Here is a 15247-nt window from a genome sequence, read left to right as displayed (position 1 = left end):
ACAGCCTTGGTTTCCCATCAGACCTGCCCTAAGAGGGTCCTGTGTCTCAGTGCCCCACAGCAATGGCTGCACGCTGCTCTCTAGTTTCTCCTGCTGCCAGATAGTCCAATTTCTCCCTGAATGAGTCTGGTACCCAATGTCTCACCCAAAGCTGGATTTCAGTGCAATCAGGAGGTTTTGTTTTTCTCCCAAATGAGAAAGCTAGCTGTGCATTTGCTGCCCGCCTTCTCCAGACGCACTGGTCTCCACACCTCCACAGCTCCTGAGTCTCAGTGTCCTTTTCTCTTTCCTTTTAGTTGTAAAATTTCCACTCAGCCAGCTTTCTGATGGTTCTGGATGATGTCTGCTCTATCTTCCAGTTGCAGTTTTAAAATTGTTGTGGAAGGCAGCAGTATAGGTGTTTACCTTATGCCACCATCTTGGTTTCTCCTGACCCTAACTCTTGACTCTCTTTGGGTACTTGATATGAATCTCATTATTGCTGTGGTTTTTATATAGATTATTCCAGAAATACACAACCCAAGGCTCAGAGTGAGGTCTTTGGTGGTGGTAGAGGGGAGAAGGGGCACAGGCCAAGTTTGTGTTTGCTATGGGCCATGGTCTTATCATAAATATCCATTGAAAGTGAGACTGTTCATCTAACTTTACATAGTAAAGATAATCAGGTTGAACTTTGAGTGGATAGTCATGTTAAGGATGAAGAAATTAAGCACTGGTTGTAGCTTTCCGAATCAGATGCTGTTGAAGAGCTTTTTGCACTGAGCTGTATGATACTATGAGACTTCCTAAACCCTGAGGCTTACAGGGAAAACAGATGTCACATGGATGCTTAGAATGTGAATGAGTAAGGCCTTAAATATCATCTTAAAATGAGACTGCAAGGCTTTTGCTTTAAGAAATGTTGTAAACCTTTCTGCATGAATGCTTGTATTTCTCCCTCCCCCTGCCTTGTATAGCCTGTATAATAATTCTGTGATCATCAAATTTAAGAAGAAGCATCCTTAAAATGTAAGCATGAAAGAAAATAACTATAGGGGATAATCAAATTAAATTATTTTGATTCATTAAACATCCATTAGAATAACCCATCACGGCTCAGCCCTTGGGGGTGGTAACCACGGCATCTGCAGGTCACCAGTGAAATGCATGGAGCTTCATGCATTTGCCCTGCAGGCATCTATTTCTTTCTAGAATCCTGCAGGAAGGAAGATGTGTGGAGTAGAGCCTTTCATTCCATTGTTAGGATTCTTAGAAGGCAAGGTGTAACCTGAAGATCAAGTGATTTCCATGCTGGGACCCACAGTGGCAGAAGGCAGAACAGACCTATTGGAACATTCCTTGTACATGGGTGGTGTGCCATCTAGTGGTTATGTGAGCCCAGCATTCGGGAAAAGGAAAATGGTCCTTTCTGGTGTCTATATCTCTAAGGCCTCCACCACTTCACTGGAGCAGCTGTAGGAGGGTTGATGCTATAAGCTAACTATTTGGTGGGGTCTGTTTTCTTAGGAGCCATGTCGATCCCAGGGTATTGGGGGAAGGACACTGATAGAGTAATTATGCAAACCAGAAATTGCAAACTGGCAGTGTTTGGCCCACAGAGCACTTGTTTCCATTTCATTTTATTGAGGCTTAATTCAGTATACAGTGTAGTGAACAGATCTTCAGTGAGCAGCCTGCTACCTTTTTATCTTTTTAAATGTTATATTTGTATACTCCATGTAATCACCACCCAGATCAATCTCTAGGATATTTCCAACACCCCATAGTCTTCCTCATGGCTCCTCCCCAAAGTCCCCCCTCAGAATAACCACTACTGAGAACTCTGTTTTGCAATCGCATCATTAAGGTACATACTCCTAACGCTAACCTCTGAAAAAGGACAAAATTCTATTTTAATATTTTGCCAAAAAAAAAAAAACCCACAAAGTTCTATTTTAATATTTTGCCAAAAAAAAAAAAGTTCTATTTTAATATTTTGCCAAACACACACACACACACACACACACACACACACACACTCACGCACACGCACACACACACAAAGGTACAGCTGTATCCATAATATTCTGTGGCTTTTTAAAAAGACCCTATTTCCTGGGTTCATTTCAGAGTCCAGTGACATAATGATCTCTCTTTCCAAGTCTCAATTCCTAATATATTGTTTTTTTCCCCAAGCTTCTCACTAAGAGATACATCCATCAGCGCACTGATTAAATTTTCCCAAGTGTCTCTGCAGGCAGCCAACTCAATTTTCAAAGAAATCCCATTACTTTTAAGCTGCATCTCAGAGGCACCACAGATTGTCATGGCAAAGCCCATGCATTCTGATGCAGCATTGCAGAAATTAATGTGGTGCCGTGTCACTGGTGACTGCATGACACCCTGTTCCAATTAAGTCAAGCAGATCATTATGGGGAGGAAGGTGCTCAAGCTATAATCCAGCAAAGGCTGATCCAGAATGAAGAGCATAACGCAGACATTGTTGCCATTTCAACAGGACCTCTTTCTGTTCAAATTAAGCTAATTTCTCTCTGATGTCCAAATAAATAGTATGTCAAGAAGCAGAGGTAGTTCTGAAGTACAATTATTGTTATAATAAACAAGGCAAGAATATAGGCATTATCCTGATATTACTTTTTACAAATAACTTTGTATTTTTTTCTAATTATTTGGTAAGGATTTGGAAAATAGAAGAGTGTAAAGAGGAAAATAGACATAATCTCTAATTCATCAAAGAAAGTCTATAATGGTTTTGACTAATTCTTTCAGGGAAGTATTATTCCCTCTTTTGTGTGTATATGTGCATGTATATTTCATAGAGTTGATGATATATATTTGCCTCTATAATTAGAAACTCTTAACATGATTTCATAATTTCTATATTTAGAATGGAAACTAATTTTTTACCATTTCCTGATATTGGAAATTTTGATTGTTTGCTATTTTTAAAATAGTTACAAAGATTTAACATCTACATATTTGAAAGGCAGCTATGCTCACCACTATACCACCAACGCAGACAACATCTACATATTTGAAATGAAGTCTTTGACTTTCTACCATACTCACTGGCCAGAACTTCCAAAATAATGTTAAATAATAATGGTGATGTTGGCTATTTGTGGTTTGTTCCTGATTATAAAGGCAAAAAAAAAATTTGATGTTTCTTAAATATGATGACAGCTGCTGATTTGAGTTGCTTAAAAGTCATATTGAGTAAGTCCTTTGAGTCCTAAGTTTCAGATATCAATAATGTAGAATTGAACATTACCATATGTCTTTCACTGCTATTGAAATGATTAGGTCTCTACCAATTTGGTTTATGGGTATATGATGCATTATGTTAGATTTCCTAATGTTGGTCCCCCTCTACCAGAATGGATACTACTGTAGCATAGAGTAATAAACTTTCAATGAATTGTCAAAGTCAATTCCATGCTGTTATTTTAGGATTTTAATATCCATGTTTATTGTTCTTGAGAGACAACTGGTGTGGCAGGGTTATTTAGAGATACTCTCTGTTCTTATTCTGGCCTGTACAGGCAGGTTGCTGAAACTGGGGACAGATAATCTATTTATGCCTATTATTTATTCTTCTTTTTTCTTTACATCTATCTTATCCCAACTGCAATAAGTGGGGGGTTTTATTTTGTGGATTCATGAAGTACTTTTCTTAACCTCTCTTAAAGCACTCATTATACTCTTTCTCTTATGAAAATTCTCTGTATATCTGCCTTCTGTTCTTGTATGAGTGGTTTGTGTCTTATAGTCAAGAGTTTTTCAATCCCTCCCTCTTAGCCACTAAGTGTGGTCGACCTAACCTCTCCTGTAAGGTCCCAGCAAAGCACTGCAATGGCAGGTAGGGAAATACACTTAGATGAGTAGTATCAACACTTTTAGATTGCCAAATCAGCCCTACAGTTAACGAAGGAGGAAAGCAAGGAAGAGGGATACCAAAATTCGGTGGTTATGTTCTTCTCTGAGTCCAGAAGGCAGGAGTCAACTTCCAAAGTCTTGGGACCAGACACAGCAGGGATGAGAGCCAAACCCTGAAACCAGCTCTCATGCACCTGTCCAGGTGGCTGCCCCATTTTGCCTACCTTGAGTACATGCTTTTAAAACTAAGTACATTCGTTATATTCCAGTAATCTTTTAACATCCTTACAATACTCATCTCAGGACATCACTTCAAAATGATATATTTCAATTGTAAAATCTTTCCCAGGGAAAGCTGGCAAAATTAAGAACCCTCCAGGGGCTTTCCTACTAGAATATAAACCACTTGAGGACAGGATTTAGATCTTAAGTATATCCTAGCCCCCACTGTACTATGCATGTGATTTAAATGTAGCTAGTGTTTTGGGAATTAATTTACTCTTTTTTAGTGCAGCAATGTTATTGAGTAGTATTCCTCACTTATTTGAAGACCAAAAGCAACTTCAAAAGCCTTTTAGCAAGTAAAGGTAGAATTACAACTAAAAACTTAATGGAAATTCATGGAAGAAGTTATGACAAAAGTAAAAGGGGGAGCATAAGCACACCATTCGTACTGGAATCAAAGGGAACGTTTGCCACCAGGGGAATAGTTCAGGTGATGACTCTTTGAAATACCTGGTCAGCTTTGCAGGCAAGGAGTGGTTAGTGGATACTGTTGACTTGCTGCTTCTGTGCAGGTATTAGAATTTCTTTGAAGGCAAAGTGAAAAGTTGTGTTCAATGATACCTTTCTCTTTTCCTTAGGGTGTTAAATTCCACGCTATTTGAAAGTTGGGAGATTGTTGGACCTTATCCTTCCTGGTGGGTTTTTAACCTACTGCTGTTGCTGATACAAGGCTTGAACTGCTTCTGGTCTTACTTGATCATAAAAATAGCTTGCAAAGCTATTTCAAGGGGGAAGGTAAGTAAAATTCACTATTTCTAATATGTTCCAGATAATTACATTTCTTGGTTGCTCTGAATCAATGAGGACATTATTTATTATTTCAAATGTCCTCAAAATTGATTTTTTTTTCAAAATTTAGCATAACCTCCTAGAAACACAAACTAAATTTTTATTTATTGTCTTCTGTTTAGTTCATTTTTTTGAGTTGTAGCATTGCTGTACTGAAGATGATTCTCGGTGTTCTGCATTTATAATTTTAAATTTCATGATAATATTATTTGTTGTATTCTTTCTCTCCCTCTCTCTGTCTCCCTGACCCTTTTCTGGTTGTACTTATGCTGAACAGAAATTGAATAACTTCTTTATTTTTCTGAGAAAGGTTGCTTGGTGCAGTATGCCCATTTATGCCTTTTCCAATGAAACTTAGTTGAATCTCTTTGGTTAAAAGATGGACTCATGAGGCTGATTTGAATGAAGTTTCTTGAACTTCAACCCCTCTATGTAGAGCAGTGACTTTTCTAGAATGTTCTCTATGACATTTTCTTATTTTCGTTGTTTGTTCTCTTCCTTCTGCCACCCTGGAAGGCTGGGAAGTGGAACCCTTTACATGTAAGTTTCTCACAAGTCCCTCTCCGTCCTTGTCCTGAGTGCCACATCAGCCTGCCTGTTGGAGGGGCACTCAGATGCTTTTGTTTCCATGCATATTGTTCCGTCTAGTCTGTTGGCACTGGCTGGAGGCTCTAACTGAGTATGGCTCCCACCAGCTATGAAGGGACATTGGGAACGGCTCGGTTAATGCCCTTGTGTATGAGCTTGCATTCTGCTAAACTTTGCATGATCCCACAGAGAAAGAGATTTTTTTTTTTCATTAGTGATTTACATGTTGGCTAAAAAAGCAGAAATATACCTAAAGTGAAGTAGGAGAAAGAGACCTACATTGGGGAGAGGAAACACAGTCCAGCATGGAATACTGAGTATTAGACCCTAGACCACAGAGCACTCAACTAACCATCTTGTCCTCAGTGAGGAAGACAGATCTGACCCTTCCACAGAGGGATCCAGGACACCTGTTCATGTGCTATGAAACCAGGTCTTAGTGTCAGCTCTTACTATAGAAATCCAAAATATTTTTATCAATACATTATTTAGAAGTGAAAGTGTTTTTTTCCCCTCTGTGACCTCTTATTCTTTAAAGTAAGTATGTATTTCTGTTTTTTAAAAAATGTTCTCTTCTTATTTGGATACAAATTAATTCCACATACACAATGCTGTCGACAGGATAACATTAAGTGAATGTATAAGAATGCTGTGGACTAGATCATTTATGTCCTCACTGCATTGCTGTTTCCACCAGATATATTGTCTTCTCTACAGCTTATTCCTCAACTTTATGAAGAGACAGTCATTAATTTTATTCCAGAGCTCAGACTTCATAATATTTTAATTGCCATCACTGCTCACCTAGGACAGTATGATTCATGGCCATAGGTTATGGACTCATTTATTTGTGGTTTATTTTGAGATATTCTAAATTGTTCCTTTCTTTGATAGCAACATAACTATAGATTTCCCCAAAAAATGCAATTAAAAACAATCTTAGTAATCATGCAAATATAAATTAATCACTCTCTGAAACTAGAGTTTTCTTTCCTATTAGCAGCTTAATTTATGGCTAATGGATTTCTAAACGTAGTGGAGCCCTACTATAGTGCCGTCTCTGTGACCCGTGCTTCTTTAAGTTAAAGCATCCTTATAATCTAGTTGTTTTGATGTTTCGGTATCTTAATCTTCTTGGAGATGGTCCTTGTGAGGTTAGCCTCATCTCAAGGGGCATTGGAGTATGGTCCATTTTTACGCTGTTTACTTAGTCATTTCTTATCCCCCTCCCACTAAGAGAGGTGATGTTCTCTCAGTACCAATGGCTCTCCACTTGGAGAGTCACTCCTGGTCTAGTACATTCTCAAAATAGAAAGGTACTTTAAAGAGGCCACTGTGACATAGAAATTCATCTACATTCCTTGATAACTCACTATGTCACCCAATTGTATATCAAGGGTTCTCGAATTGGGGAGTTATGGTGGTGCAAAGGATGTGATGTGAAAAGTTCCCCAGTTAATTCTGATATACTTCCCAGGAGACCTTGCCAACCTCTCCAATCCAGATCCTAGAGAATCACAGGTGACTAGACTAGGGAAATTTCTATGAAGCCAGACACTCAGGTCCTTATGGCCACTCCACTTAGAAAGTAAGTAAATGGTGCTATTTCTTACTCAAAGGTCTTAAGGCCTTTCATGTAAAATGCTTACCATAATTTAGACTTACAGAGTAGGAGGTTCAAACTATTTTAATATTAAAGAAGTAGAGTATTTCCTTAATTTCTCCCTAAATTAAGTCCTTGCTAGACAGTCTGATATTTTTTTCATTCTTTACGGTAATGTGTAGATTTATATCTGGTTTTTATATGACCATTCTCATTACCTAATGATTGAAAAGCCCTGGAATAATGGGAACCAGTTCATGCTGATTCACTCAGTCAATTTTCTTTGGGAAATATTTAAAACTAAACTTCACCCCCAAGTTCTCAAAATGCATCCTACTGCCATTATGTATTATCTACACTAGGGGTGTCGAACTCAATCAGAGAAGGGGCCAAAATCTAAAATCCAGCCTAAATCGCGGGCCGAATGGTTTACTGAACAGTCATAAACTGTCATTGTGATGGAAACGCAGCGGAGTGCAGTGATGACAGCGCGGTGCAGGCCACATTGCAAGGCCTGGCGGGATGGATTTGGCCCTCGGGCCTTGTGTTTGACACATGTGATCTACACTAATAAAAAAGAAACTGCAAATTAACCGTATCTCCGCTATGCCCACAAGCCATTCCCACCAGCCAATTAATCCAACCAAGATGGCTTCGGCCATAGAGGTTTGGGTTTCCCCGGCAATGGAGGAAGCCAAGCTCCCGCCCGCCCGCTCTGGCTGGCCCTGGCCTCCGCTAAAGGCTACAAAGTTTCAATTATAGAAGATAAATAAATCCCAACAAAAAAGGTGGCAGCCATGGAGCTGGAGAGAGCAGGAGGCTTGAGTTGCCCCCGGCAATGGAGGAAGCCAAGCTTCTCTCAGCCCTGGCCTGCCCTCGTCTCCGCTCAAGGCTACAAAGTTTCAATTATAGAAGATTAATAAATTCCAGAGACCAGGGCCTTCACTTCAGACACTGGGGGACATGGCCAGCCTGCAAACCACCATAGGCCCCTTGCCCAGGCCGCCCCACGCCCCAAGGGAACCCCCACCCTGATCTGGGATACCTTTCAGGGAATACCAGCTGGCCACCACCCATGCACCAGGCCTCCTATCTAATAAAAGAGTAATATGCAAATTTACTGTCACTCCAACACAAAAGATGGCTGTTCCCATGTGGACACAAGATGGTTGCCACAAAATGGCCAATGGGAGGGACCAAGGCTGTAAGGGAAGGCAGTTGTGGACAATCAGGCCAGCAGGGGAGGGCAGTTGTGGGCAATCAGGCCAACAGAAGAGGGCAGTTAGGGGCAATTAGGCTGGCAGGGGAGCAGTTAGGCACCAATCAGGCTGTCAGGGGAGTGGTTAGGGGGTGATCAGGCTGGCAGGCAGAAGCAATTAGGGACAATCAGGAAGGCAGGCAGGCATGCAGTTGGGAGTCAACAGTCCTGGATAGTTGAACATCCCTCGAGGGGTTCCAGATTGGAGAGGGTGCAGGCTGGGCTGAGGGACACACCTGCGCCTTCCCCCCACCCCCCATGCACGAATTTCATCCACCGGGCCTCTAGCATATAAAACAAAATTTCTACTTCATTCTAGCAAACAGAAAAGAAATTAAATAATGAAACAATTCATTGCAAAGCCAAAGAAAATGATGATTTGATTATCTGAATTAATAGTATATATCTATTAGTGTAGTAATTGAGAACTGACTTTAAATGATTCCCAAGGGTGATGGGATTCAAAGTATAAACTGACTCATTTGTACCATATTTCTACAGTGCCATTCCAGGATTGCTTTAGGCCACTTTACTGGTGAAAGTGGGACTTGGGTCTAGTACATTCTCAAAATAGAAAGGTACCTTAAAGAGCCCGTTGTGATAGGGAAAACCACCTACAATCCTTGATAACTGGCTTTGTCACTCAACTTGTGTATCTCCAGTAGAAGGTAGCTCATTACTATGACAAAGTTTTTATCCCCTTGGATTTTTTAACATTTGGATCTGTTTTCCTCGGGTTTAATGATTGCATGTGCTTCTGAGCATGCCATACTTTAATGATTCCTTAGGAGCTATTTACACTCACCTTCTTGTATCCCACAGGTGTCCAAGGATGACCGAAGTGATATTGAATCTAGCTCAGATGAGGAGGACTCGAAAGAAATTTCAAGGAAGAAACCCCACGCTGCAACCACCACCAATGGAACCAGCGGTACCAACGGGTATCTCCTGACCGGCCCTTGCTCCGTGGATGATTAATTACTCAAAACTACAAATCCGGAACGAAGTGAACTGTTTGTTCCTGGAAGTATTTAATAAGTTGCAAATGCGGTTCCTTTCATAATATCTCAGCACCAGAAACAAAAAATTAGGATTATCCAAGCATTTTGACTAGTGCACTGCCATATGTCCCGTCTGTGAATGAAGAAGAATTACCATTCTCTATATGTAGGCATGCTGTATTTGTAATTGACACAAGGGAACAGTGTTTGCATTTGTATTGTGTTAGAATATTATTTATTTTTTGTATTTGTTTATAAATCTGTGGACAGAAGGAGGTTTCTTCTTTCCTTTTACTCCCTTGGGCTCATGACAGTGAAGAAGATGCTCCATCTGCTTCGACCCTTTCCTACTGCCGCAGCCCTTTTTGCTAGGAGCACCCGCTTAACTTGTCTTAGGCCAAGCAAAACCCCGCGCAACATTTCCCTACCACTCCACATAGGTTTGCTTTCTTCGTGTCAGTGCCCGGTCGCAGTGACCATTCCCCCAGCATATAGTATTGTATAAACAGGACAGGGCTTTTGTTGTCACTCTTCCTGCTCATTTAGCAGTTTAAATGAAAGAGCATCGTCATTGGAAGGCCTTTTAAAATTTGTTTTGTATTAGATAGCTTTGGAATAGACTTCATCTCTTGTGTGCACAGCCAAGATTTCTTCAGTGAGTGTGGTAGCTAGTTGGAGATTCACCTTGTAGATTACAGAGATCTTTTTATTCTGTTATGAGGTCAGAGCCCTGGCTCTGGAGGACGACATTGCTGAAGGTCACAGTCACAGAGAAACCACTCTCACTCTCTGGAATGAGTCTCGTGATCTGAGACTAGCATAGAGAGAGTAGCTGATCAAAACCAGATTCTACCATTGCCCCTGTGTCATGGCATGAAAAAAGAGAAATCGAGTATATTTGGGGGCAGAAAAAAGAGAAAAGTTGCCAAAGGTCACCTCTGGTGCAAAGCACTTTATTGCATCTGCTTTCAAAGAAAGTGCCGTATCTAGGATTTGAATTTGAAGTTTTATTTTTCTGAGCAAAATAGCGCCAATGGGAGAAAGACTCTTTCACCCTTCATCTTTTCTCCCTAACATAACTCCGAAAGACTAGAGGAGCATTGCACTTCCATTTGCTTCTTTGAAGATTCGTTCACATTACAGGCATTTTTACTCAAATGAAACCATTGCAGAAAAACAAAATTCGACTGGAGAATGACGATATTGGCAATGAGGAGAACTACTGACAAATAAGTATCCATAGTGTCCTACTGGCAGTGTTATTTATGCATAGATAAGAAAACCATACACACAAACCAAAGATTTTATCTCCTTCCTTCCAACTTTTAGTAAGGGAATAAGAAGGTCTCATAAATATCTGCTTTATAAATAAAAAATGTAAAATGAGAGTTGAAAAGCACATGCAGTGACATAAATGTGTGAATCAGGCATAGTGCAGACAACAGCAAAACTCTAGCGAGTGCATGCACTGCTCAGAGCCATTCACATTCAGTTCCATTTTTGGGGAGGAAAATAAATAAGCAAGTAAAGCTTTGTGCTCACAATTCATGATCTATAGTTAAAAGAATGCTCATAAACACTGTAATATTAAATCTTTCCCCACCTTGTTACAAATTAGTATGTTTCTTGTTTGGTCCATAGCAATAACTCCAGAGACTTGGAAGTATGTCTGCCTGTTCATTAAGACACCATGCAACTGATTCCTCATGTAAAACCTTATTGTTCACAAAACAAGGATATGCTTAGGAGTGTAATTTGGGGATGGTTTGATTTTGTAAGACCAATATAAAATGTCAAAAGTACTTCTGAACATCTGCTAAGATGCAGATAAATAAAAAGTAACAGCAAGCATGTTAGGCCTGAAAATTTTTGAAGTGAAAATTTATGTTCTTAAAAACTAAAATATTAAGCGAAGAGTGGATTGTACTGGGAGAAGATTTCACCCAGTCCTCTCCGTGGGTGAAATAAACCAGAGAGCCATAGTGTGTTCACATTGGGAATATCTGACACTCTTGAGCACAAAAGAACACTTTCAAAAGATCAGCTTACACAGTATTAAGGAAGAGTTGCTTTTTACACTAAAGTAAATTGAGTCTATCCTTAGCAAAGACAAACCTAAACAATCTTTTGTTTTTCCCTAAAGTCATTTAGAAGGAGGACTGGGAATACTTAGAGCCTCTCTGACTGATGGCATCAGTTTAACCAAGTCCTTAATAGATCTACAGATTTTCATTTCATTTCACTTATTAGGGCAAAGAGTTCTTTTTGACTAATCAAAATGGTGTTTGTAGGCCCCTTGAAGAATAATATACCTATGTGTACTGCTCTCCCATGAGATAAGATAAGACTGAGAGAGAAAAATATCCTCTACCTGTGCCAGGCCATAGTTCTGGAAGTGTATTCTGTAAACTCAACTGTAGGTTAGTGAGAGTGTTATTTCCATTAATTAACTTAGCCAATGTTGATATATCCTTCCTCCTGGTCACATTCAAACTTTTCCAGGTTACTAAGGATATGTAGGAAGGACTCTAGAAAAAATATACTTTATTCTCTAATGTTATATAGCTCTTCTAGGTCTCTTAGTGGGGGGAAAAGTAGAAAATTGAGTAGAATTTTGGCCTTGGGTCAATAAATGGTATCAATGTGTGATCTATGTATGTATATGTATGTTTTAAAAAAATGTGATAAAACCAAAATATCACTAATTCATCCTTATCCATATTCTTTTCATAAAAACTATTCACTTTATACAAACGAAACTTCCTGCCTCTCAACTTCCTGTTCATGCCACACACACAGCTGAGAGTCGTCGAATCTCTTCTGTCTCTCTGCCTCAGAGCTAAATATTGCAGAATCTAGATGACAGAGGACCTACAGTCAGCAGATATTCCAAATACAGTTCTCATTCCTAAACTGAGTCCTATGAGTGTTGAGAATAAGGGAATAACTATCAGTATTGAACTATATTGGAAAAAACTGTGCATGATTGCTGCTTCACTCCAAGATTTTATTACAGTGAAATCTAACTCCTGCTAGGCTGCTAGATAATGGTGTTCTGAGGTACCAAGAGATAATGAATCACACCTGATGAAGGTAAACTGGGAAGGAAGGCTGGTTCTCAAAAGAAAGCAAGCAGTTAGGTGAGAGAAGTTACTCTTGTGAAATAAGGACCTGTTAGTCAAATAGTGATTGAACTTCAAATGTCCAGTTCTATTGCCACGCTTTCTATATATCAGAGCTTGGATTTGAGCAAATTGAATACTTTCGCTTTAGATAGAAATTTTAAAAAATGAGATTTTATTTCAACATACTTGAGTCTTTGCAAGAGCTCTTCATAAAAGAATGTTATGGACACCTGTGATTGTTCCCAATCTATTCGTGATTTTTTTATTGATAGTTATTTTTATTCCTTTCTTGGAAATGTTAATACCAAAGTTGCCTGAATATTCGAGTATTTTTCTTCATTTGAAGTATAAAAAGTATACAGAATAAATCCAAAGGTGTTAAAAGGTTCCGTTTATCAGTGTATGTGATGATGTCATTATGTCCAGAGAGGTTCAAGAAATCCGTTAGGGGGAAAAAAAAGTTATATGTTTACATTTCATGTGCTATTTGAGTTCTTAAGATTCCAATTAGCTTACTTTTTTTTTCTTTGTCTCTGGCTTTGTTGATAAATAATAATAGCCCTGAAATGTTTCTAACATTCAAATAAGAAAAAATCAGATCAAAGGCAGCCTCATGATGAAGTGATAACAACGGCACTTTCAGTCTCTACATAACTTGTATGGAAAGAAAACGCAGTTAGCTCTAGTTATTGCATTTGCTGTCTAGCATTCTATTCATGGAAGAAGACTGTCAATAATAATAAAGAGTTCTTAAAATCATGCAAAATGCAGCAGGGTATGTTTTTAATGAAGATGATGTTGTCCTCAGAGTCAATTTAAGTTTTTCTTGGTAAAATGAAAGTATACCATTCTCAAATTACCTAGTAGTAATGAGCACTGGTTCACACTGTGGCCACATTTTAGTTCTTCAGTCATAACCCAGAAGAGAGTCCTCCGATTTGCCTCTGTGTGCAGGGTCCCCTACTTTCCCCTAGGGGGCGCCCAGTAAATGCTGAGGAGGCCTGTCCTCTTGCCCACTCCCTGCCTTTGAAACTCTTCTAATATATACTAAGAGGGAGCATACCTAGTGCTGGCTTTCATGGAGAAAATTGTATTAAAGAACATAAAGATCATAAGTAACTTCTGGTAACATCTGCAGACACCCAAAAGAGATGATAGTATTTCCGGGTATCTCAAACTTGGGCTCGACCTGAAGCCTTTGAAAAGAACACATTACTAAATGGCCACAAGCTAAGACCTCATCAGAAATAAAAATTAAAGAAATTTAAAAAAAAAATCTTTAACCAGATTGCATACTGTATTATGTCTCCAAAACCCTGGCATTCTCAAGATTGTGCAGGAAATGATGGGAGGGACCTGTTAGCCTAAAATCTGTGTTTATCTCATTCACTCACATTCCTTTCAGCCCTCTGGGACTCCTGATAAAAGGATGCCAAAATATTGTCACTTTTCTGCTGTCAGTTTCCCATAGTCTTTGGATCATTTGTACCCCCTTCCTTTTCTGCCCGATGCCATTTTCTTAAAAAGTGTGGTGTCCACATAAGCCTGTTTCCCTGAACACAGGTCCATGAAAGGTTGCTTCCTATGTTGGTGTATTCAGCATGGCCTGGATACCAGGAACAACAGCTGTTGGTATGATTTCTATGTTAAGTTGGGGCGGGGTTATTTTATAGAGATAATTTTGGGGAGTCTGCAGTAATATTTTAAACTGTCATTGTAAAACTGCCCTTTAAAAATGAGAGGTTTTTCAAGATTAGTTGCCAAAGAGAAATTAGCTCTGTCATAGGAGCTTTAACTTAGAGTTTCATTAATTTAAACATGGGACACACCGTCCAAGTTTGATTCCCAAACGTTTTATAATGCTGCTAGCCCATGACTCCCATCAGCTCTTGGTTTGCCCACATTATCAGTGACCTCGATAGCCATTTGTTGTCATGCCAGGGGGAGGTGGTTAGTTTTTGGATTGGATTTTTTTTTTTTTCTAACTTGCAGTGAGAAATAGGGTAGGTGACAAAACCTTACTTGTTTTTGTAGGACAATTCAGTGCGTGGGCATCTGTCAGAAGTGGAATGGTGTACTGTTAGCCAATTAGAGTTATTTTATGTACTGTTGTTGTGCTGATTTTTATATGAAGATATAATTATTCATTGTTGTTCTCTGGACACAATTGTTATTATGAGGATCATTTTACTTTGGAAACACTTTCATAATAAAGATAAGCATTAAGAGTGCAGTGTACGTGCTCTTTTCTGTACGCACCACCAGCTTGAGTTGGTGACAGGCCGCTGTTTCCTGGGCAAGACTTATCTCAGGGCTCACATCACCCGACTGTTTCTTGCAGGCTTCTCAAACCCCAATGCTCACTATGATGACAGAGCGAGAGTGTTATATGTTACATACATGTTTGTTATGTTGTTGAGAATTTAGCTGAGCTACTCCCCGGGAAGGCTACCTTGGCATCTATCTTGTTTGGCCCAGTGGCCTGCAGGGGCCTGAAATTGACACCCTCATGCCCATGCATGCCCTGGGTAGCAGCCCATAGGGTCACAAGCAAATGTAAGTTCCTGAATGACCTCCCCAACAGCCCGTGGTGATCAACAGTCTCCCCTGCCTCCCAGTGCCTGTATGCCTATGCACCCTAGATGAGACCCCTGTGGGGCTTACCCAAACCCTGCTCTCTGGTTTGAATGGACTAACCCGGCCTCAGCCCAGGAACCCCAAA

General features: G+C 39.7%; 1 protein-coding gene across 4 annotated transcripts in view; it reads left to right on the top strand.

The window, feature by feature from the left end:
* The window catches only part of CERS6 (ceramide synthase 6), a 254564-nt gene extending 239811 nt beyond the window's left edge, over window positions 1-14753 (top strand). For 2 of the 4 annotated variants that reach the window (XM_036422064.2, XM_036422062.2), the window contains 3 exons: window positions 4740-4896; window positions 5467-5490; window positions 9222-14753. In XM_036422064.2, coding sequence (XP_036277957.1) covers window positions 4740-4896; window positions 5467-5490; window positions 9222-9377 — 337 coding nt within the window. In that variant the 3' untranslated portion in view covers window positions 9378-14753. The remainder of the gene's footprint in view (window positions 1-4739; window positions 4897-5466; window positions 5491-9221) is intronic. The other 2 variants (XM_036422063.2, XM_036422065.2) reach the window with 2 other exon arrangements.
* The last annotated feature ends 494 nt before the right edge of the window (window positions 14754-15247 follow it).

Source organism: Pipistrellus kuhlii, unplaced genomic scaffold, assembly GCF_014108245.1.
Source record: "Pipistrellus kuhlii isolate mPipKuh1 unplaced genomic scaffold, mPipKuh1.p scaffold_m20_p_7, whole genome shotgun sequence".
In the NCBI taxonomy this organism is placed as follows: domain Eukaryota; kingdom Metazoa; phylum Chordata; class Mammalia; order Chiroptera; family Vespertilionidae; genus Pipistrellus; species Pipistrellus kuhlii.
The sequence above is the reverse complement of the archived record's forward strand: the minus strand, read 5'-3'. Positions and strand labels throughout refer to the sequence as shown.